General features: G+C 41.9%; 4 protein-coding genes across 5 annotated transcripts in view; 1 reads left to right on the top strand and 3 right to left on the bottom strand.

Moving 5' to 3' along the window:
• Window positions 1–5,211: 5,211 nt before the first annotated feature.
• On the bottom strand, window positions 5,212–7,398 carry LOC121615562 (zinc-binding protein A33-like). Its single transcript, XM_041949948.1, has 2 exons — window positions 7,251–7,398; window positions 5,212–7,141 (listed from the first exon to the last, which is right to left on the bottom strand). The coding sequence occupies exon 2, from the start codon at window positions 7,122–7,124 to the stop codon at window positions 5,730–5,732; it is 1,395 nt and encodes a 464-aa protein (XP_041805882.1). The 5' UTR covers window positions 7,125–7,141; window positions 7,251–7,398; the 3' UTR covers window positions 5,212–5,729.
• An 869-nt stretch (window positions 7,399–8,267) lies between these two features.
• On the bottom strand, window positions 8,268–14,776 carry LOC121623649 (deoxyribonuclease-1-like). Its single transcript, XM_041961014.1, has 10 exons — window positions 14,702–14,776; window positions 13,381–13,516; window positions 13,190–13,284; window positions 12,832–12,918; window positions 12,624–12,736; window positions 12,431–12,543; window positions 10,975–11,129; window positions 10,807–10,903; window positions 10,574–10,712; window positions 8,268–8,979 (listed from the first exon to the last, which is right to left on the bottom strand). The coding sequence occupies exons 2-10, from the start codon at window positions 13,459–13,461 to the stop codon at window positions 8,789–8,791; spliced, it is 1,071 nt and encodes a 356-aa protein (XP_041816948.1). The 5' UTR covers window positions 13,462–13,516; window positions 14,702–14,776; the 3' UTR covers window positions 8,268–8,788.
• Window positions 14,777–16,469: 1,693 nt separating this feature from the next.
• Window positions 16,470–21,285, bottom strand: sec13 (SEC13 homolog, nuclear pore and COPII coat complex component). The gene is made up of 9 exons (XM_041955734.1): window positions 21,153–21,285; window positions 20,893–20,937; window positions 20,143–20,258; window positions 19,624–19,775; window positions 19,126–19,259; window positions 18,741–18,874; window positions 18,434–18,554; window positions 17,788–17,934; window positions 16,470–17,576 (listed from the first exon to the last, which is right to left on the bottom strand). The coding sequence occupies exons 1-9, from the start codon at window positions 21,153–21,155 to the stop codon at window positions 17,466–17,468; spliced, it is 963 nt and encodes a 320-aa protein (XP_041811668.1). The 5' UTR covers window positions 21,156–21,285; the 3' UTR covers window positions 16,470–17,465.
• Window positions 21,286–21,821: 536 nt separating this feature from the next.
• cand2 (cullin-associated and neddylation-dissociated 2 (putative)) overlaps window positions 21,822–22,365 on the top strand; it is a 14,532-nt gene continuing 13,988 nt past the window's right edge. For both annotated transcript variants that reach the window (XM_041951200.1, XM_041951192.1), the window contains exons 1-2: window positions 21,822–21,906; window positions 22,269–22,365. The exon at window positions 22,269–22,365 is cut by the window's right edge and continues 47 nt beyond it. In XM_041951200.1, the coding sequence (XP_041807134.1) occupies window positions 21,839–21,906; window positions 22,269–22,365 (165 nt within the window). In that variant the 5' untranslated portion in view covers window positions 21,822–21,838. The remainder of the gene's footprint in view (window positions 21,907–22,268) is intronic.

The raw sequence follows: 22,365 nt of genomic DNA, 5'->3' as shown, positions 1-22,365 counted from the left end.
GGCTTATAGCAGGGCTCGAGCAGAGCTGAAGAAAGGAATCAAGAACCATAATGGACTACAAGCCTAACACTCAGTTTGCCAGCCACGACCCCACCCTGCCTGACACCTTAAACAGCTTCTTTGCCCGCTTTGACACATCAGGCAGCAGAGAAGTCACACACCTACCCCGGCTGGAAGAGCAGGACCAGCCCCTCGTCCTGCAGCAGCACCAGGTGACATCCACCCTGAGGAGGATCAACATCCGCAGAGCTGCAGGACCAGATAAGGTGTCAGGCAAGACTTTGAGGGCATGCGCTGACCAGCTAGCAGGAGTGTTCCTGGACATTTTCAACCTGTCCCTGCAGCTGTCTACGGTTCCTGAGTGCCTCAAGTCCTCCACCATCATTACGGTACCAAAGAAGACATCCATCACCTGCCTGAATGACTACCGGCCAGCTGCTCTGACCCCAGTAATCATGAAGTGCTTTGAGCGGATTATTCTCATGTACATCAGAGGCTTCATCCCCTCGGACCTAGACAGCCTTCAGTTCGCCTACAGAGGGAATCGGTCCACAGAGGATGCTTTCTCCATCACCCTGCACACAGCCCTGACCCACCTGCAGCAGCCATACACCTACGTCAGGATGCTATTTGTAGACTTTAGCTCAGCTTTCAACACCGTCATCCCAGACAAGCTGGCGCTGAAGCTACACGCAGTGGGTCTGCCTGCGTCTCTGTGCCACTGGATCAGAGACTTTCTCACCAACAGGCCTCAGGTGGTGAAAATAGGGAACATCACATCATCCCCTCTGGTCCTCAGCACGGGCACGCCACAGGGTTGTGTGCTCAGCCCGGCCCTCTTCACCATGTTTACTCACGACTGTGCTGCCATCCACCCCACCAACACAGTCGTGAAGTTAGCGGACGACACTACGGTAGTGGGTCTCATCTCAGATAACAACGAAACCCACTACAGAGAGGAGATATGCCAGCTCACCCAGTGGTGTTCAGCCAACAACCTGGTGCTGAACACAGGGAAGACCAAGGAGGTCATTGTGGATTTCACGAGGTCCAGGAAGACGGATCACGCCCCCCTCCTCATGGAGGTGGTGGAGCGTGTGGACAACATCAGGTTCCTGGGCCTCCACACCACATCTGACCTCTCCTGGTCCATGAACACCTCCCGCCTGGTGAAGAAGGCACAACAAAGGCTCTTCTTCCTCAGGAAACTGAAACAGGCTGGACTCTCCTCTGGGTTGCTCGTCAATTTCTACAGGGCCACAATTGAAAGCATCCTCTGCCTTAGTGTGACAGTGTGGTATGGCAGCTGCACGGCACAGGAGAGGAAACAACTGGCACAGGTGTTTAAAACTGCACAGGGCATCATGGGCTGCCCCCTTCCTGACCGAGACTCTATATATGAAGGCCGGGTCAGGAAGAGGGCGAGATCCATCGCCACGGACCCCAGCCATCCGGGCCACAGACTGTTTGTACCGCTACCATCAGGAAAGCGGTACAGGAACATCCGCACCACCACTAACAGACTGAGGGACAGCTTCTTCCCCAGAGCTGTTAGAGCTATCACCCCCAGCAGCCCCTCACTGCAGTGAGAGACTGTGAGAACTGTGAACCACTGCACACCGCACTTTACACTGTACTTAACTTTTAGGTCCACACATATACTTAACTAATTATATACATTTTATTATATTGGCACATTTCATTTTCATTGGCATATTTTATTCTGTCGGTACATTTCACTATGTATATTTTATTCTGCTTGTGTATTTTATTCTGTTTGCACATTTCACTTCCATATTTTATTGTCTTAGTATATTTTCATTCTGGTATATTTTGAATTGCTTTACAAATATTTTTATTGCATGTTGGTTTATTTTATTTTATTGTAGTTACCTTAATTTTATTCTTTCTAATCTTTCTTGCTATCTGTTCCTAACATGGGGGTTGCAATGAAAATTTCATTGACACGCTCAATGACAATAAAGACTCTTGAATCTTGAATCTGAATTTAAAAAATTCTCTTTTTTCTCCCAGGTGCATCATTCAATCTCAAGGATTTTTTTTTTGTAGATAGTATTCTTAATTCATGTGTAGTTTCCACTGATTATTTAGGTATGATAATATCTGATCATGCACCTTTATTATTAGATTTTCAGATATCTTCTTATAAACGCAGACCACCACTTTCAATCAGAATGATTCCACTTCAAATTCATTATTATGGGAAACACTTAAATCTTAGAGGACGAATTATCTCATATTCTGCTCTTTTTAGTAAAAAACTTATCTCAGCGATTGGCAGCCTTGATCAAAGATGTGCACTGAACCCTTCCCCAGAACTGCTTAAGCAGCGCCTTGATCTACAAGCAGAATTCGATCTCATTTCTACTAAGGAGGCAGCGCGTGCTACTACGTAGTCGCGCCTCATATTATGATCATGGTGACAAGGCAAGTCGGTTACTGGCACATCAATTACGACGACAGGCTACTTCCCGTTTCATTTCTAGTATTAAAAACAATGACGGCATAATTACTACTGACCCTTTGGAAATTAGTGCTACTTTTAAATAATTTTATTCCTCATTATATAAATCTGAATTTCCCACAGACAATACTAAAATGAATGAATTTCTTCATAATCTATCGAATCCTGTTATTGATTCTAACACTGCCGAGCATTTGGACTCCCCACTCTCTCTTCAAGAAGTATCAAGCTCAATTAAAGCCATGCAATCCAATAAAGCTCCCGGCCCTGACGGGTTCCCGATTGAATTTTTTTAAACGTTTATTGTAAAATTGGCACCATTACTCTTATTAATGTTCAACGAAGCCTTGGAAGGTGGTTCTTTACCACCAAGTCTGACACAAGCCACTATAGCTCTCCTTCTTAAGAAGGATAGAGATCCCCCTTCATGTGGTTCCTATAGACCATTATCCTTACTTAATGCTGATGTGAAGGTGTTGGCTAAAGTAATTGCATCCCGTTTAGAAAATGTGCCTCCTCATATTATATCTGTAGAGCAAAATGGTTTTATAAGGGACGTCAATTGTTTTTTAATATCCGTACACTTTTCAACATAATTTACTCCAAGCAATCGGCTGAACTCCCTGAGATTGTTATTTCATTGGATGCTGAAAAAGCTTTTGACCGAGTAGAGTGGAGGTACTTGTTTGCAGTGTTGAAGAAATTTGGATTCGGTGATAAATTTATTTCTTGGATTTGACTTCTTTATTCATCCCCTAAAGCCAGTGTTCATACGAATGATACTTACTCTGATTATTTTGCTCTTGGACGCGGAACTCGCCAGGGCTGTCCTTTGTCACCCTTGCTCTTTGCCATTGCTATTGAGCCCTTGTCAATTTTGTTAAGATCTTCTCCCTCACTTAGTGGAATCGTTCAAAATGTAACTGAATACAAATTATCGTTATATGCCGATGATTTGTTATTGTATACAACTGATCCTACAATTTCGATCCCCTCTGCTTTGAGTATTCTGGAGAATTTCAGTTCCTTTTCAGGTTACAAATTAAATTTAGGAAAAAGTGAGTGTTTTCCCGCTAATACCGCAGCATGTTGTCTTGCCTTTCTTATTAGTTTTTCAGGGTTGTCAACAGGTGTGACAATATCTAAGCTTGCATCAGCCAATTTCACTCCCCTTATTTTAAAGATTACATCAGATATTCAAAGGTGGAGCAATCCAATTCAATTTTACTATTGGGCTGCTCACACTCATAAACTTTGCTATTGGTTAGAATCTCCTGGATCCTCTTGGTGTAAACTAGAGTTATCATCCTGTAGGGGATCCTCTATACCTGCTTTACTTTATTCCTCTTTGCCAACAAAACTCTCTCTATATACTGATAACCAAGTGGTACTAAACACACTTAGTGGAGGCAGAGCCGGTCTTTCTGGAGAGGTGAGTTGATTGCAGAGTGCCATCAGGTGTGCCGGCTGCACACAACCAGAATATAGGTCAGCCACGCCCCCCAGCCACAGCCTGCAGTGCTGGAGAGAGAAACAGCGGCCACAGGACACAGACACCCTCCAAACAAACAGAAGCAAAACAAAACTCAGACCATAACAGGTTTGGGGGGTGGGAGCATGTAGTTTATTCATTTTATTCTGATTTTCTTTCCTTTTTTAATTTACCATATTCATTTTCTTCTACACTCTGTTTAGAGAGTGCTTTTTCATTTAATGTTTTTGTGTGTATATGTGTGTGTGTACATATGTGTAAATTTGTGCACGTAGGTGTGCATATATGCATATATTTAAAATAACAAAACAAAAGAAGGTAAATTGTAATTTTGTGATTGGAAGTATCTTACTTGTTTTCAATAAAAATATTTGGAAAAAAAATGAATGAAATTTCTAAAATGAGGTTAAATACAGATTTTCCTTCCAGAAATCTCTTAAACATGAATGAATTTATCATTTATTTCTCTTGCTGCCGTGTGTTTATGACCTTTTTTGTTTTTGTGTCAGCAGCCGGTTACTGTTGTTGGCAGTTTCACACGAGGAGTTATTTCATGTTTTCTGGCTCGGTGGTTAGCAGCGTCGCCTCACAGCTAGAAGATCCCCGGTTCGATCCCGCCTGGGATCTTTCTGTGTGGAGTTTGCATGTTCTCCCTGTGCAGCGTGGGTTTTCACCGGGTTCTCCGGCTTCCTCCCACAGCCCAAAAACATGCTGAGGTTAATTGATGACTCTAAAGCCCCCCTGTGTCTCAGGATTCAGCGGTGTATAGATAATGGATGGATGGATGATCTTCCTGGTTCACATTCAGTCTGCTTTTAACCTGTATTTTTTAATTCACGTGTCAATAAGGACCTCAGGAAGACGAGCGAGCGCTCTGTGGAAGCTAACTGTGTTCCTATGAAGAATAAAAAGAATCCTCCTGAGTTTTTTCTCACTTGGAAATTCAAGACATTTGGTCATGTAAACAAACGATTGGAGAAAAGTACACAGTGAGATTCTCTGTAACTGTCTTATCTCATAAAGATAAGATAAGACTTTATTAATCTCATTCTGGGGAATTTGATGCGTCTGCAAACATATGAGAACATGTCATTGTCTTTTCTGTCTTCCTCCCCTTTCGGTCGTCTGAAGATGATGCTGAAGTACTTCCTGCATGAGACGATGACATTCATTTCAACACACAAACCAAGTTCTGCACTACAAGCAAAAGAGTCTGCAACCGTACAGGTGATGTGCAAAATGTAGATGCTTTTATTCAAATACAAAAGGAGACAGTGAACACACATCAAGCAAGTCCACTTCCAATCAAAGAAAGTGTTTGCCGCTGTCAGCAAAGCTGGCACAGTCACATTTTGTTTAGTAATTCTTTTTAATGGGTTTTCAGCTGACAGAGCAGTTTGATTCAGCTAATAGAAGACAGAGTATGAAGCATCTGAAGCACAACCATGACCACAACACAACAGGTCAGCTGGAGATCTGTTACAGCCGTCGACTCAGACTGAGCTGTTGGAGATTTTGGAGGTTGCTATCGGAAGCTGTGCAGTCAGCTTGATTCACTGACCTTCATGTCTCAAGTCAAAATAATAAAAAAAAGAACAATTTAAAAGGACAACGCTTTAATAAAAAAAGATCAGAAATAAAGTGAAATAATTTTCTGCATGAAAAGATCGACAGTGGAATTAAAAATCTAATTGTCAAACAAAATGACAACGAAAGGAAAATAAAAATAAAAATAAAAATAGCTGATCCTGTCTAACTGCTGGGTTCCACCGTCACACACACCTTCAGTGGTAACATCTTCAATGGGAGTTTATCCACAGTGTTAATGTATGGAAACATCTTCTCAGTGAAAGTGTGTGTGAAGGTGTGTATGTGTGTGTTAGTATCAGGATCAGAGAACGACAGCTTTCCTCTGTCCCAGTCCAGATTCACTCTGATCCTCTGGAGCTTCTTCTGCACTTGGAGAACAGTGAGTTCATCTAATCTTGAGCATGCTGAGTACTGACCTCTGTATAACCATATTCCCCATAATCCAGACTTTATGAATCTCTTCCTCTGGACAGACTCTTCTAACACACCCAGACACCAACATGGATTGTCTCCAACCTCCACATCCCAGCTGTGAGTCCCTGAGTTAAAGCCCTCAGAGCCCAGGACAGACCATGAAGAATCAAACCTCTCTGGATTGTCAGGAAGCTGCTGTTCCTCTCCTTGTCTCACACTGGTCAGATCTTCAGACAGGATGAGTTCTGGATGAGCAGTGTTTGGGTCCAGCATCAAATGAGTGTATGAGACCATCTCCTTCATCTTGTTCCAGATGTTGAAGGTCAGGTTGCCCAGGTGTTTGGCCTGGTCTATCAGAGCTCCTGAGGGCAGCTGTGGATCATCCAGCAGGGGGCGCTGCTGGACTCTTTCCACTGCACCCTTGTAGTTCTGCAGGAATGAGACGTCTTCGGCTCTCAGGTCCTCCTCTGTGGCTCTGACTGTGTCTGAAAGAGCTGCTATCTCTCTGCTCAGATCCTCCATCTTCTGCTTCATCATCTGACTCTTCTGCTGCTCTTCCTCCCTCAGTGCAGCCACTCTGGCCTCCTCTTCCTCTTCTAGAAACTGGTGAAGCTTCTTAAACTGCTCCTTAATCTGCCTCTCTGTGTGTTCTGCCTGGACCTTGATGTGTTTTGCTGTTTGATCAAACTTCACTTTAACTTGTTCACAAACCTTTAACTTCTCCTTTAAGGGCTGCAGAGTTTCCTGAAGTTTCTTCTTGTGTTGTCGTGCAGCTTCATCGACGGGTCTGAATCTGTGGCCGGTGTGTTTTTCTGAATCTCTGCAGACGAGACAAACCGGCTGCTGATGGTCCAGACAGAAGAGTCTGAGTCTCTCAGAGTGCAGAGTGCAGATCGCCTCTGAAGCTCTCTGATCTCTCTCCTGTAAGAAGGTCTCACACAGGTTCTTCAACACCAGGTTCAAAGGGGGTTGCTCCCTTGAAGATCTTCTCTTGCAAACGGGGCACTCACGAGTTACTTTCTGTCTCCACCAGGTCTTCAGACAGTCTTTACAGAAGCTGTGGCTGCATGACAGAACAACAGGATCTCTAAAGACGTCACGACAGACCGGACAGCTGAGATCCTCCTCTGATCTGGAAGCCATTTAGTCTCTGACTGAAGCTGAAAACACAGCAGACAGACAGTACAGTCAGTCACGCCTCCTCTTCCTCCTCCACTATCATCAATGAAATTTACTTTCACTTTTCTTCCAGTTTTTAGTCAAACTCACCTTCAGAGTGTGGACTGTCAGCAGGGTGAAGCAGCAGTGTTGTACTTCTCCACTTTTCTCTCCTGCAGCTGGACTCACTCAGAGTTTGGTCTGAAGCTGAATCTGATCGTCTTTAGCGATGAAGATTAACCAACTGTTTCCTGGTTTGTTTTTGGTATGTCTGGTGGGGGGTGGAGCCTAGTTGGACTTCCTCTGTTCGCTTCAGTCCTCAGAGCTGATTCACTGCAGGTTGTGGTCAAAGTACAGATGTTGAGTAAATGTACTGCAGCAGCACAGAAACAATGAATCAGCTCCCTGTGCTCCACTGTGCATCCCAGTTTTTACTCATTTGAAGCTTTTATTTGGGTAAATAAAACATCTTCACACTCGACTGGAAGAATTACAAATATTGGATGTCAGAATGAAACAAAATTTCTAAAATGAGTGAATTTATATGAAAGTTGCCAAAACTGAACGCATTATATTTGGTAGCAGGAATGTTCTTGCTGAAGACTTGATGGGAGAGTTCTGGTCAGCTGGCAGCAGCTCGTCCTCGTACAAATCACATGATGACAGCTGTTCTGTATAGAGGTTCTTCAGGCTGGAACATGCTTCATCACACCATCACTCAGGTTAAATACAGATTTTCCTTCAAGAAATCTCTTAAACATGAATGAATTTATCATTTATTTCTCTTGTTGCCGTGTGTTTTTGACATTTTTTGTTCTTGTGTCAGCAGCTGCTGTTGGTCGTTTCACACATGGAGTTATTTCATGTTTTCTGATCTTCCTGGTTCAAATTCAGTCTGCTTTTAACTTGTATTTTTTATTCACGTGTCAATAAGGACCTCAGGAAGACGAGTGAGCGCTCTGTGGAAGCTGACTGTGTTCCTATGAAGGATAAAAAGAATCCTCCTGAGTTCTTTCTTGCTTGGAAATTCAAGACATTTGGTCATGTCAGCAAACGATTGGAGAAAAGTACACAGTGAGATTCTCTGTAATCTGTAGGTGTATTCTGACTGAAATAACCATTTAAAGCTGGTATCTGTTAACTTTTATTAAAGTCTTATTAAGATAAGATACAATCAGACTTTATTAATCTCACGCCAGGGAACTTAAATTGTTGCATACAGCAAAATAATAATAAAGGATACACATCAGAGGATCAAAAAAGTTATGCAGAATAAAAATTAGACAGTAGATGCATCTGGATGGTGGAGTATTGTCCAGGTTGACAATCCAATAAAGTGCGTTCAAAATAGCGGCTGTTTGGATGTTCAAATAAAATGTTTTATACTAAATTTTAAGTAGATAGATCAAATGTAGTGCTGCCATTAGATTGCTATAATGAAAGCCAAATACTGTGAATTAAATTTACAAGACAGGGCTGAAAGTGGAAATGAAAATCACAGAAAAGTTCACTAATAAAAATTACAGTAATAGGAGGTATTAACATGAAATTGCTGTAAATTCTACATATATTCTTGAAACAGTTCTCTCTCTGATAACCTTTCTTTAAAATTATGAACTGACTCAAGATCTCTAAAGTCCGTCTTTTCATCATTTGTTCGAACGTCTTCTCTTGGCTGGCGCGTCTGATGACGCTCCTCTCGTCCTTTTTGTTGTCGCCTTCTTCTTCTTCTGTGGTCCTGCTGGCTCGGCCTTCTTCTTCTTCTGTGGTCCTGCTGGCTCGGCCTTCTTCTTCTTCTGTGGTCCTGCTGGCTCGGCCTTCTTCTTCTTCTTCTGTGGTCCTGTTCGTGTTCAGATTACATAAACAGAACAAAACTGAAACACGTGTTGGACCCAGAAAAGAACATGTTGAAGTCCAGGCTGACCTTATGTCCAGTCAGTATGTTTAAGCTCATTTGTACATTCATACATTTCCTGCTGAGCTTGCATGAAGAGATACTAACAAAACCAGAGAATTTCATATCAAAATCACTGTAACTGTCACTGAGTCTCGTGCAGCTTCATGTTAACTTCAGCTTAACTTTAGATTTTTGCACAAAAAGACGACTGTGGACTTTTTTTCTGCAGGTAATGACACTGAAGTTACTGAGAAACAATGAAAGCTATTAACAATGCTGTGAGTGACCATACGGGCATGTGAGGACATGTTTAAAAATGAAAACCTGATTTCTTTTAAAAACTTATTTAAAGGTCAAATTCTTCAATATTTCACTTCAGTTCAGAAAGAATATCAATCTGTGTGTCAGAACTTTTTTCTTCTTTCCTCTCCCATTAATCATCTGATGACCCCTCAGCTTTATCTGGTGACTCTTTGGGGGGACCCGACCCCTGGGTTGGGAACCACTGGACTAAACTAACTGTATATAAAGCTGTGTATAAACTGGCTCCAGCTCAAGCCAGATATAAAATTGGGCTTACACAATTTTTGAACAAAAAAAAAGCTCCTCACATGGAAACTGATTGATGCATCATTACTAACAATCTAATAAAATAATCTCACAGGACGTATTTTTCTGCAGAAAGCCTGCTTTTACTTTTGATATTGTAAAAACATTTGGCTGATAATACTTCTGTACTTTTAATTAAATAGGATTTTGAATGAAGGACTTTGCTATTAACATGCTATCCTTACATTGTTGTACTTTTCTCAGGTAAAACATGTGAGTACTTCTTCTTCCACACCACCAAGTGCATCAATATGAAATGCCAAAACTGATTTAACTCCTTAACGCCGATTGTCGCAAATTTGCATCATACCGCTTTAAGCCACATTGCAGCCGGATCGCGCATGCATTCCTCCACTGCCTTTAATTTTTTAATATAATTCTAAATAAATTCAGGCGTCAAGGGGTTAAAGGAATAGTTTGAGGTCCAGTGTGGAGGCTTTAGTGGCGTTTAGTGGTGAGGAACACCTCTTGCCTCACCCTGCACTACAGCGGCCATTAAAAATGTGAACAATGCGAACGCAGTTCTCTGTAGTCAGCGTTTGGTTTGTCCACTCTGGGCTACTGTAGAAACATGGTGGACTCTGTGGAAGAGGACCTGCTCCCTCTGTAGATATAAAGAGCTCATTCTCAGGTAAAGAAAACACATTTTTAGGTGATTCTACACTCAAGTCTGAACATTATTTTCCATTTCTGCCAATCGATGCCCGTGAATCCTGCACACTGGACCTTTAGAAGCCACGAATGATCAAATGGATCTTAACTGATTCTAACTGAATTGGGATCAGAATGTGAGATTTATGATGCGTTCAGTCTTGAAATAACTGAAATTAAATCAGAATGCAATTCGATCAAACAGTTTCACTCTGATGCAAAACGCTCCAATGTGTGAGTAAATCGTGGATGCAGTGTACAGAACGTGTCACTGTACCTTTGATCTGAGTCTGTTTTTTGGAGGATGTCGTGTTTGTTGTTCGAGGCAGAGCCGCCGTCCTTTTTCTCGGTGCTTTGTGCTTCTGATTGGTTTTCAGCTCCACCTCCACAGGGTAGTGGTCACTGATGCTGAGAGTCTTGCAAAGCAAATAAAGTCACATTTGGAATAACAGAATAACTGCTGGTCGTCTTTAAGAGCTGCTGATCAGCACCAGCATGAGTCAGTCTTACCTCCTCATCGGTCAGCTTGAACTCTCTCTGGAAGTTGAAAGGCTTGGCTGAGCTGGGGACGACGGCGTCCAGCATGGCGTGTCCGTACACCACGATCCTGCGGGCAGAAGATGCTTCACAGTCTTATAAAACTATTAGGTGATCAAACAGGACAGAGATCCGCCTTACCTGTCGTAGGTGTGGTCATTAAAGTGACTCGCCGTTGTGTCGACATCATCCTTTATTAGCCAATGGTAAGGAGCGGAGCAGATGCGGATCTTCCCCTTCTTCTTCTTGGAGAGATAACGTCCATCTGCATTAAAGTCCCCCAAAATCATAATTTTCTGCAAAAGAAATAACAAAACAGCCAAAATCATTCGTAGCCATGACAGAAAAAACACTGTGTGTACAAATCTGTTGAGCCATTTTTTATTTTGATCCGACTAAAGACGTAAAAACGAAGTTGTTCTGTCGACACTCCAGCGGTTTAACTTCCCACCTTCCTGCAGGGGTGTACAGGTGTACTCTGTGACATCACTGGTGGGTGTGGCCACAGGTCAGGCAGAGCTCACCTCTGAAGACACCCAGCTTTCACTTTCAACCAGAGAGGACAGCAAAACAGGACGTTTGTCCAGTGATTGTCCACGTTGTCACAGAGGATTTCAGGGTTCACACGAGGCTCGGTCATCGCTTCGCTTTCATTTCAGTCGTTCTCTGTTTTACTTCTTACTGTAAGCTGCACTTCATTGTCTTTGGTGTTTTTTTTGGATGTTGTGTTACGGTTTTAATGTCGCACAACCAATTGCCCGTCTGGGGACAAATAAAGTTCTACTTCAAGTTAGGAAAAAATAGTGTTTGTTTTTAAAATAATTTACAGAAAAGGCAGCAAATCCTCATATTTGTGAGCTGAAGCTAAAAAAATGTTTTTACATGAAAAGTGACTTCAGAAATGATCAGAATAGTTGCAAGTTAATTTTCTGCCAGTCGACTAACTGATTAATCGACTAATCATTTCAACTGTTGGTTTGTTTAATTCAAAACAAAACATATTTCATAAGCTAGCGGTGCAAAGAGGCAAGCAAAGAGCACTGAGGATGAAAAAACAGACAGAAAACAGGTGAAAACAAATCAAAAAGGTGAAACTCAACCATATCCTGGATTCATTTGGTGCATTATTATTACGGACAAATGAAATGAAAGAGTCCTCAACAAAGAGCGAGGTCGTCTCCTTTTTATCACACTCAGATTTGCATGTGTGGAATCATTCAAATATAAAAACCATAAACTGACGAAAGGCTGAAGTGTCAGAGAGCAGCAATGTTTCCAGAGTTAAAACATTTCTGTCTCATAGAAACAGGTTAAATACTGGAGAAGTAGTTCGATTCTGGACCAAACAATGCTGTGCTGCAATACCCTGGTCTGTTGGTTATCTAACTCACCACATATAACATCAAAATCAACACTAAGAAAACGTTTGCTGCAACATTTTGTGACACCGTGAGCTGAAAACGTTAAAATTAGTTTCCAATCCTGCTTTGAAGAGACGAGAAAGCAGCTCGTCTGCGTCTTTCTGAGCGATGAAGGCAACAAATCCAACGGGTTTCACCCTCATGTTTAATTTAACCAGTCAAAGTGTCACACCTACATTTGTCCTCCACTTCTTCCTGACCACCTCCACCACGTCATGCAGCTCGTCCAGCTCCTTCTGTGAGTCTTCTGGTTTGGTGTGGACTGGGATCAGGACCAGGTCTTTCACAACTGGAACACACAGGGACAGGATGCAGAAACCTGAACACGTTTGGACAAAAGAGGAGCTAATACTCAGAGAAACAGAGCACCTGTATCTGGACAGCTGAAGCGCAGGATGAGGGGCTCTCTGGCGAAGGCGTCCACGTCTCCGGCTTGATTATCTTCATACTGGTACTGAGCCTTCAGGGTCACCTCATCCTCCCTGAGACACACACACACACATCATGAGACACCGACAACAGCTTTCATATGTCAGAGTGAGCTACTTCCTGTGAAGGTGCACCTAGTCTCTCTCACCTGTAGAAACAAACAAACCGCTCCTTGTAGGTGTCTCGTCCCAGCTGGCGGCTGGTGATCATGGAGTAGGGACGGCCTCGATTAGAGCTGAAACAGAAGCAACGCAGAAAGAGACCACTGCTCAGCTACAGGAGGTCTGCGAGTGTCTCGGATCTGTCTAATATCTGGGTTTTGCAGCAGGACTGTGTCACTGAGTCAAACAGCCATGCTTTTCTCTTTCATTCACATCAGCTGCACTTTTAAAATGTTCTGAAGCTTCATTATAATATCCTGGCTAGGTAAAAACTGTGGGAATGTTTCACGTGTCAGAAAAGGAGCTTTTAAAGCCTCTTTTAATAACTCTCTTCAGATAACTCACCTGCTGCTGTTGAGCTCTTGGTGTAGCTTCTGCATGGCCTCACCACTCTTATCCATCACCTCCAGTATCACCGCCACGCTGTACCGAGACACGATCTGGAGGAAACACAGTGGACACAGCGGCATGTTTAGATCCAACACGCAGCACTGCTGTCATCATCACAGGTGTCCTGTGGAGCATCAGCGGTTCACCTTGGTGAGGTTTTGGACGACAGAGCTGTCTGTGACTTTCTTCAGTCCCAGGTTCTTGGCGTTGAAGGCTGCTATCTTCATTATGACTTCAGATGATTGATTTTAGAGGATGAATATCAGAGACACGAGGTTCAAGCTGTGGAGGAAGAAAATGAGGAACAGACGCAGAAAAAAGAAGAAACTGAGGTAGATGAAGTGTGGGAAACTAAACCAGACAGACAGCGTCTACATTATACTCTGCTTCAGACCTGTGGAAGCAGCACACAGCAGAGAAGAAAATTAACTCTGTAGAAAACATTTCATAATATTTGTTGTTTACTGAACGTAAATCAAACTGAGGGGAAGTAAAACGTCTCTTCCCCGACTCCACACACACACTTTCAGGTAGAAACTTAACTCAGACTTCACAAGATTTACTTTATTTACCTTCTGCAGGACGAGATCACAGGTTATTTAACCCGTCTGATTAGTCTTTTGTTTTTTTTATTAAATGAGTTCAGCACCTTTTTGAAACCTTTGAATTTTACTTTGGTAAAAATGCAAAAGTATTATCAACTATGTACTTAAAGTAACAAAAGCAAGTATTTACTATTAGATATTTTATCTAATATCTATTTCATGTTTTATATTATTGGGTTATTATTCATTCATTATTATTCATGCATTTACAAGGAAGATGCATTTTTATGTTGCAGCTAGTTGAACTACAGGCATTAAGAGGCATTTTCACCTTTAATAATCCATCATATTCTATAGGGTGATGACATGTTTCATGAAAAATGTTTTAAAAGCTGTTAATAAAAGTTCAAAGTAGTAAAAAATGCTTCCCTCTGAAATGTAGAGAAGCAGGAGTATAAAGTAATATATAATGAAGGTATATACTTTGTATCAGTACTTTAGAAACTTTGATTTTGAAAATGTTTTGTCCTTTTCCAAATTATTCTCTTTTTTAAACTTATGATACTTTCATGATTTGACTGAATAGCAGCTTTTTTTTTTCAAAACATGCACATTTTAAACTCTAAAACCTCAACACTTCATATATGACTCATCGAGATGCTCAGATTTCCTCCTTCTGCTACTAACAATGTGAATTTCACAGCAACATTTTCTTAGAAAATGAAGTTGTGGGTGTTCGGCTTCCACCAGTCTGCATCCACAATAAAGGTTACGGCTCTGCTGTGACAAATTAGCTTTAAAATGAAAGTGATAATTTATTGATTTGCTAAAAGTATTCAGTTTTCTACGAGAGCGCCACTGTTCTGTGGGAGTTTTTAGTGCAGAAAAGCTGGAGAGTAAAATTAACAGAAGAATAACTCACCGGTCCGGCTGAAAGAAGCAAAATCTAAACCGCTACTGTGTCAGCAGACAGACTGAGACTGAAAACAGAACAACTGTTGAACCTCTGAGAGACAGGAAGCATCTCTGCTGGCCACAAAGCCAGTTCACACACACACACACACACACACACAGAGCAGAGATGCATGCAAACCATATCACACCCAGCAGTCGATCTGTTCCCGAGGCCAGCAAGTGTTTTCTGTCTGAAGTTCTGTGCTGGACTTTTACCAGCGTACTCTTCCATTTAAAAGAAAATTGGTTGGGAAAACTTGCTTATTTGCTTTCTGTCTGAGAGCGAGACAAACCAACCTCATGTCTGTGCAGGAGGCCACATATAGAGCTGCAGCCTGGCTGTTGCCTTTAATAAACGTTATGTTTAATAAAACATATTCATTTTTTAATATGTTTATTGAACATATGTATAATAAACATATTAACAATGACAAAATAAAGCATATAAAAAGAGTTTTCCAGAATAACCCAGTCGTAAGGATTATGAGCAAGTAAGCAGTGATATAATATGTGACAATGACCACTGTCATGTGTCTGTGGATATCGTTTAATGCTGTGTTATCATGTTGGCATTATCGTTGGGACATCCTTCCTCCTCTAACTTCCTGCTAGAGGTTAATTAACAAAAGGACACAAACAAAACAGGAAACACAGTTCAGTCAGAGGAAGTTCTCCAGAGAAGCAGATGATCAGTCAACGTGTGATATCAGCATCCATCATTAGGCCATTTGTGTTTTTCCTTTTTACCTTTTTGGTGCATGTGAAACATCTGCAGTCCACACCAAAGGGAGTGATTCTCTCTTGCAGGAAACACGCTCCTGAACTGCCTGAAACGCCTCGTTTGTAGTCCAGACTTTTCTTCTGTGACTTTCTGTCTGTTTCACTATGTCATACATTTGCATAACGGCCACCTAGCAGCTAATTTGGCACGCCCTCAAACAAAGCCAGTAAGAGTGAAGGCTGGGAAGATAATTAATTAATAGATGGATAATTAGTTTTATATTATCTCTTAAGAGTTTAACGCCACCTTGAGTAAGATGATGAAGATGTTGAAGGTACGAGCACAGCACACCAGTTTCTGTCGCTGGGTGCGAGAACCAACAATTCATCAATGTGCACTGTCCTAGATAAATAAATAAATAAATAAAACATAGGGCTTCATCTACTTCCACCATCTGAGGACGTCAAGTGGGTTAATTTTTCATGACGGCACATCTGGATGTTGTGTGGGCACTTCACTGCTTTGTTACTGAGAGCCGGTAACAAATCAAGCTCCAGGACGGATCAATACCAGCCGTCTGTAACCTGACTTCAAACTTGGAAGCTCTAAGTTTTGCCACATTTTCTGTTGTTTTATGGGTTAGTTTGTAAGTTAGCCCGATGAACTCTGTGTTGGCATGTTGCGTAGCTAATGTGGCTAGCATCCATTACTCCCATAGACTGCGGCGACGTCTGACTAACGTTGTAATATCGAGTGACAGTCAAAGGAAAATGTGTGAACATTGAGCCACATTTGAAGGCATGAAATGAGAATTACAGACTTCTCTTATGTTTTTTTAATAAGCATCAGCAGGATTACAGAATCCTCTTTAGACCTGTTCAAATAATATCAGACAGATGTGCAGAGTTTCTGGACCGCTCGCTCCACAGAAAAGACTGTTTTATAATTATCTGTTCTAATTACAGCGATATTAGACATTCTGACTACAGGAGCTAAAAAAAGAAACAGAACACAGTTTAAACATTAAAGTTTAATTACATCAAATATGAAAAACATCCATGGTTTCTGATCGGACAACTGAAAGAAAACACTCAAAAACTGTTTACAATTATGCCTCACTCATGGTTGTCTTGGCAACACATTGATTCATTCACTTCTGGTTGCCATAGCAGCCCAGTGGCTGATTAATTAAGGCAAGTCCCGAATGTACAAACACCCATTGACTTTGTAGTGATTGACAGCTAACCTCTGTTGTTGAAAAGAATGTCTACTCATCAATATTTTGCTAAGCTTTGTTTATTTTTATATTATTATTAAGTGACAATCAGGCAGTCAAGTATTTTGTCTCACTGTGAGAACATGAGGATTTCTTTTTACCGCCTGAGCAGTGAAGCTAGCTTTGCACCGAATGAATGACATATAATAAAAAACATATTGTTGCACAATGGGGCCATTCCTGCTCAAAACAAAGTTTTTTTTAAATTAGCAAATAAGTGTAGAAAGAAACGGGGCTGCTGCTTCCCAGGCTGCTGGGCGATGGCAGAGTTTTGTTCTCTGCTGGTGGAGGTGGAATGTTTCAGGAGCAGAGCATCATGGGATGGGTGGAGGGCAGGTGTGAAGTTGTGTACTAAGCTGTATTTGGGGCAGTGTTTATGTACATGTGGAACCTCTAAATCGGGAAGAAACAGGAAACGGTGGAGTGCATCTGATAAAAAAATATGGTAATTATCAGTCATGTTTGCATTTTTGAAGGTTTCTCTCCCTTTTGCGAAACTTTGGGAACATCTACCCTGGACAAACTGTACAGCAGACCAAACAGGTGTTCAGCACCTGCAGAACTCATCATGTCATTATCAAGCAGCCGAGCTGACCAACAAAAACATGCCAAAAGAAGCTCAATCTGTGCGGACAATGTTTGTTTGTTCAAATGTCCAACATGTTAATTTACACTTAATTCATCTGTGAAGATCGGGGCCATTTTTATGTGTGTGTGTGTGTGTTCATGTGTGTGTCACTGCTCGCTCTGCTGTGTGTCTGTGATGGTGGAGACGGCTCCCTGGCCCTTACTGACGTCACTGATACACGCCCACTGACCGTCCATCGACTCCTTCCACAGCGTCACCTGCAGGATTAACAGAAACACACACACACACACAGTCAGACATCAGGTACACACAATCATTACAGTCTATTTTTTTTACAAAATCTGAATTATTGTAATTTAGAGCACAAAACCGTGTGAGTGAACTTTCTGGACTCTTTGATGCATCTGTGTTGAGACATACATGAGGAAGATATAGCGAGGTATAAAAGAGCAGAAATATATGATCCACCTTGTTGTCTCCTCCAGAAACAGCCAGTATATTTCCAGTGATGGACCAGCTGACGTGCCAAACAACATCATTGAACTTATGGAGCAGTTTGGCCGTCCAGGTGTTTCCTGCGGGGTCGTCACACGTCCAGATAAACACACGTCCGTCCTACAAGAAGGTGCAAAGGAAATGAACCACACTTAACTGTGATGGTGTGGAACCAAGCAGACGGTGTTTGGTTTTGTCCATCAAAGTTTAGAGATATCTCCCAATCAACCTTTTTCCACTCATTTTAAAAACATTACATCTGATTTTTTAAAGGAGCAACAAAAGCTAATTAGGCCCGTTTGTGACGTCCTGACAGTTCGTAAATTTGGCTTTTTGTTCACTAACGATGATGTGCCAGGTTACTTGAGAAATGACTGACCTGGATGTTACCTCTGGCTCCACCTACTGGTAAAGATTTACACTCTCCTGGATGCCTATCAGAGTTATCAAAGCTTAGTTTCTAAATAAACTGCTGATAAAAAGGAGTTTGATTGTTCAAAGCAGCAATTCCCCGAAACACTGAAATATTCTGGGTGCTGCTAAAGAGCAGAGAAAGCTGAACTGGTCGAGTGTCTTCATGAAAGTGTCACATACTGGTTACTTAAAAAAAAAATCTCACCTGGGAGCAGCTGGCGATGGTGCTGGTGGGAAGACCAATAGAAGGAGCCCAGCCGACGTCTCTCACCCAATCACTGTGAGCCTCCAGCTTCTGATCCTCCTTCCACTGACCGTCTTCCTCTCTGGAGACAGGAAGTGACAATCAGTGCCAGTTAAGCTATAAACCATCAGCTCCTTGAGCCTCTATTTTTATAATCTAAATTTCTTCCCTGACAATAGTACTTAAGCGATTTAGTATTACAATTCTATAAACCAAACCATGTGTCACTAAAAAACTGCCTTAGCGAGTCTACTAAATGTTAACTTACTTCCAGAGTTTGACCAGGTTGTCGCAGCCTCCAGAGACGAAGCGTTTGACGTAGTTTGGTTTCTGCCCTGACGGCTGATCAATCAGGCTGCCTGGAACCACGGCGGGAGCCCAGCTCACTGCGTTACAGCCGATCTACGGGAAAATCACAACTGAAGGACTAAACAGGGACAAATCTGAAAAGTGCAGCACCAGCAAAGCTCACAGTTCTCTCAAAGCAAACGCAATACTGTAACAGAGTGTGGACAAACAGCACGTCAGAGTAAATCACAGTACTGATGGAAAGAGATTTTTGACATTCTAGTCATTTCATCTCATGCAATGATGGAAATTAAACTACATTAAATTACAGTTCTGCACCACCCAGAAATGTGTCTTAAACTCACAGTGTGTGCGTTGCTGATCTTCTTGATGTCCCACTGCTGATCCCCAGTGAATGTGAGAAGGGAAATGGCACCGTCTGAGCTTCCACAGGCCAGGATCAGACCAAAGTCATAAGGACCCCAGCAGACTGAGTTCACTGTAGACACACAAACAAAACCAAAGGCTCAAGAAACTCCAACTCACTCTGTTCAAAATATCACAGCAGCTTGAAATTAACTTAATTTGTAGACAAATCAAATTGACCCGTCAGGACTTTAAGTCTGTCACTTCATGCCCAATGCTTTACTTTCTAAGGGAAGAGAAGAAGCAACAACTAGAAAGAGAGCAATAAGAAAAAGCACCTGGATATTTCCTTTGGACAACCATATCATTAGTTATAATGACACACTGATTTCTCTTTCAGAGGACAAAGTCATGAATGCACAGAGACACAACTGTGTTGTACAGAGAGAAGAACCTGTACCATGTTATTTCCCCTGGACACACAGAGATCTACCGACCTGACGACTCGTGTCCGGTGTATTCATACATCTTGTCCCAGGATCCGTTCTCCTCTTTCCAGATGATGACCTTACGGTCGTAGGAGCAGGAGGCCAGAATATTGCCGAACATTGGGTGAGCCCACGCAACCTGCCACACGGGACCCTCATGGCTACACAAACAGAGAGACCCAAGTTTAGTTGGTGTGAAGGAAATTGTCAAAAGAATATGTCAATAATGGAAGAGCAAGCTCACCTGTGATATCAGTGTTAAAGCCCAGAATAAATACTTCAGGAAATGCTTTTTTCTTTTAGTTTGTACTGCAATTATTATCTTTTTTCACTAATCTGATGCATTTAAAACCTGACAAAATAATTGGTAGACTTGTTACGGCAGACAAACTTACTAAATAGTTATACTACTACTTACTACTACTTACTACTTATTGAGAGGCTGCAGTTACATTTGTGCAACAGAATATAATGTAAATTAATGTAGTGTATTTATGTATGTGAAGTGACTGAGCCACTGTATCTTACCCTCTGAGGTCTGCTACCAGTATCTGGCCTCCATTTCTGACATCGAAGATCTTTACGGTGCGGTCAGAGGAACAGGTGGCGAGTCGAGTACCATAGTAGTCCATCTGGGCATCGTGCTGAAACAGACAAGCATCAAGACCTGAGGTGAGACAACAATTTCCCCTCTGCCTTTTGTCTCTTCATGTCAAAAGTAAATTCGACAAAATAGTCTACGACTGCATCATGCTCATGGTGCTTCGAAAGTGCACACACACACACAATGAACTGTTGAATAGCTCCAGTCCACATTTTCCATGTTATTAACCAAGTGATACATCAAACAGGCCTCTGAAGCACTCTGCTGAAGTCCAGGTTTGTCACGTTGTTTGATAAAATGTGCCAATCATTCTACAAAAGTGTGACACATTCATATACATATATAATCAGACTGTGTCTGTAAATCCTAATGTTCTCATCTGATCTGTGTACTAATATTGACATGAAACCAGCAGCCACCGTGTCAGCGTTTCCCTTAATCTTAACCTGCCCTTATCCTAACACCAAAGGTGATGGCACGTTACAGTGGCTATAATGACTAACAGGCAACATAAAGCTAGAAAATACGCGAATGTCATCGAGAAAAAGCTCACTTTTATATTTGTGGCACCTGCAACAGCTATTAAATAAATCCTGTCTATTTGCAGAATGCTAACGTTAGCTTTAATTCCAAATTAAGGCTAAATGGAAAAGAAGGAAAACTGGAAAACTTACGATCATGTCCTCGTGGGAGGTGTCCACTGTGTTTATGACGGAAACCTGAAATTAACAAACAAGTAAAACAGCATTAAAATGACACAGAAATAAAAAAAATATATAAATACTATTGGCTTGGTATTAGCCCTCTGCCATTAGCCAGTCTGCTAATAAGCTAGCTACTTCGGCACGTCAGCAGCTAACGGTCAGCGTTACACAACACAAACGTTAGCAAGCTGCTTCCCTCTTCCAGTTTTATTAAGAGTTATTACACTCACCATGACTGCGACTAAACCAGAAACCCTGCTGAAATGTATTTCTTATTTTCTTCTAAATGAATGAACCGGATCCCCGGACTACTCCGACGTGGCAACAAGTACAGGAGCCGCTTCCCACAGAGTCAGGGTCCGACGACTGTTTCTACCGGCGGAAACGACAAACGGCCATCAAAGGTTCCACGTACCAAAAGTTTACTTCGCATTTGAGATATGTACATGTTGACATAAAAATGTAAATGTTAAATAAAGACACGAGAGACAAAATAGGTAATATATCGCAACATAAAACATAATTAATGCAACTTCATGGTTAAGAGGAAGACGGTTAATCCAAAATGCTACACTTTTAAGAGTAGGGCTAACGGTTGTTCACTACAATTCAACTACGTTAATTAAACCTAACAATAAAATTATTAAAATTATATTAAATGCATTTTTATACTACGAAGCAGCGATATTGCGTGTGTCCACACGGTGGCGCCACAACCCCGAAACACTTTCCCCATGCATCTATTTTTATCTGGACCGACCAAGTGTCAAGTTCCCCACCGGTGAGCTATCGTGTGTTTCTTCCCTCTGCCCCCTCCAGCCTCGCCATGTTGTCGGGTTAAATCTGTCGCCCCAGCGTTCTGCTCGTGTCGTAGAATAACTTTCATAGCGTCGGCGACAGCTGTCAAAGCACCAAGATGTCGAATGTGTCCTACCACATCTCCAACTTGTTGGAGAAAATGACATCTACTGACAAAGATTTTAGGTAAGACAGAGCAGAAGCTCGTGTGTCTGACAGTGAGATGACACTTCTGGGTCCTGACTCGCTGTCGTTAGTTATATGTGTGTCATTTTAGTGTAATCGAGTCTAATCACACAGGAAGTCTACTTTTGATCAGTTCTTAAAGTGTGTCACTGTGTGTGCTGAGTTCAGAGTGTCTATAAATCAACAACACGTCATAACGCAGATGTCACTCAACTGATCAATTTGATTGATCATTCAGCCTGTCTTTGTCACCTTTCTTCCTTTTCTGTTTGCTTACATTTCATCCTTGTTGTCCTTCCTGTTTCTCCATCCCTGTGTGCATGTGTGTGTGTGTGTGTGTGTGTGTGTGTGTGTGTGAACAGGTTCATGGCCACAAATGACCTGATGCTGGAGCTCCAGAAGGACAGCATAAAGCTGGACGAGGACAGCGAGAGGAAAGTGGTGACCATGCTGCTTAAA

Source organism: Chelmon rostratus, chromosome 2 (genome assembly GCF_017976325.1).
Source record: "Chelmon rostratus isolate fCheRos1 chromosome 2, fCheRos1.pri, whole genome shotgun sequence".
Classification (NCBI taxonomy): domain Eukaryota; kingdom Metazoa; phylum Chordata; class Actinopteri; order Chaetodontiformes; family Chaetodontidae; genus Chelmon; species Chelmon rostratus.
This window is presented reverse-complemented; position numbering and strand designations above follow the sequence as displayed.

Bases quoted from the DNA above. Each gene is read 5' to 3' on its own strand.
- LOC121615562 (XM_041949948.1), bottom strand. From the start codon at position 7,124: ATGGCTTCCAGATCAGAGGAGGATCTCAGCTGTCCGGTCTGTCGTGAC.
- LOC121623649 (XM_041961014.1), bottom strand. From the start codon at position 13,461: ATGAAGATAGCAGCCTTCAACGCCAAGAACCTGGGACTGAAGAAAGTC. The intron at 12,919-13,189 runs GTGAGTTATCTG...CTTCTGTTTCAG, and splicing joins CAAGAGCTCAACAGCAGCAG to CTCTAATCGAGGCCGTCCCT. The intron at 12,544-12,623 runs GTGCTCTGTTTC...TGTGTGTTCCAG, and splicing joins CTTCAGCTGTCCAGATACAG to TTGTGAAAGACCTGGTCCTG.
- sec13 (XM_041955734.1), bottom strand. The intron at 20,259-20,892 runs GTAAGTTTTCCA...TGTCTGTTTCAG, and splicing joins CCTCCCACGAGGACATGATC to CACGATGCCCAGATGGACTA. The intron at 19,260-19,623 runs GTCGGTAGATCT...GTGTGTCTACAG, and splicing joins CACCGGACACGAGTCGTCAG to TGAACTCAGTCTGCTGGGGT.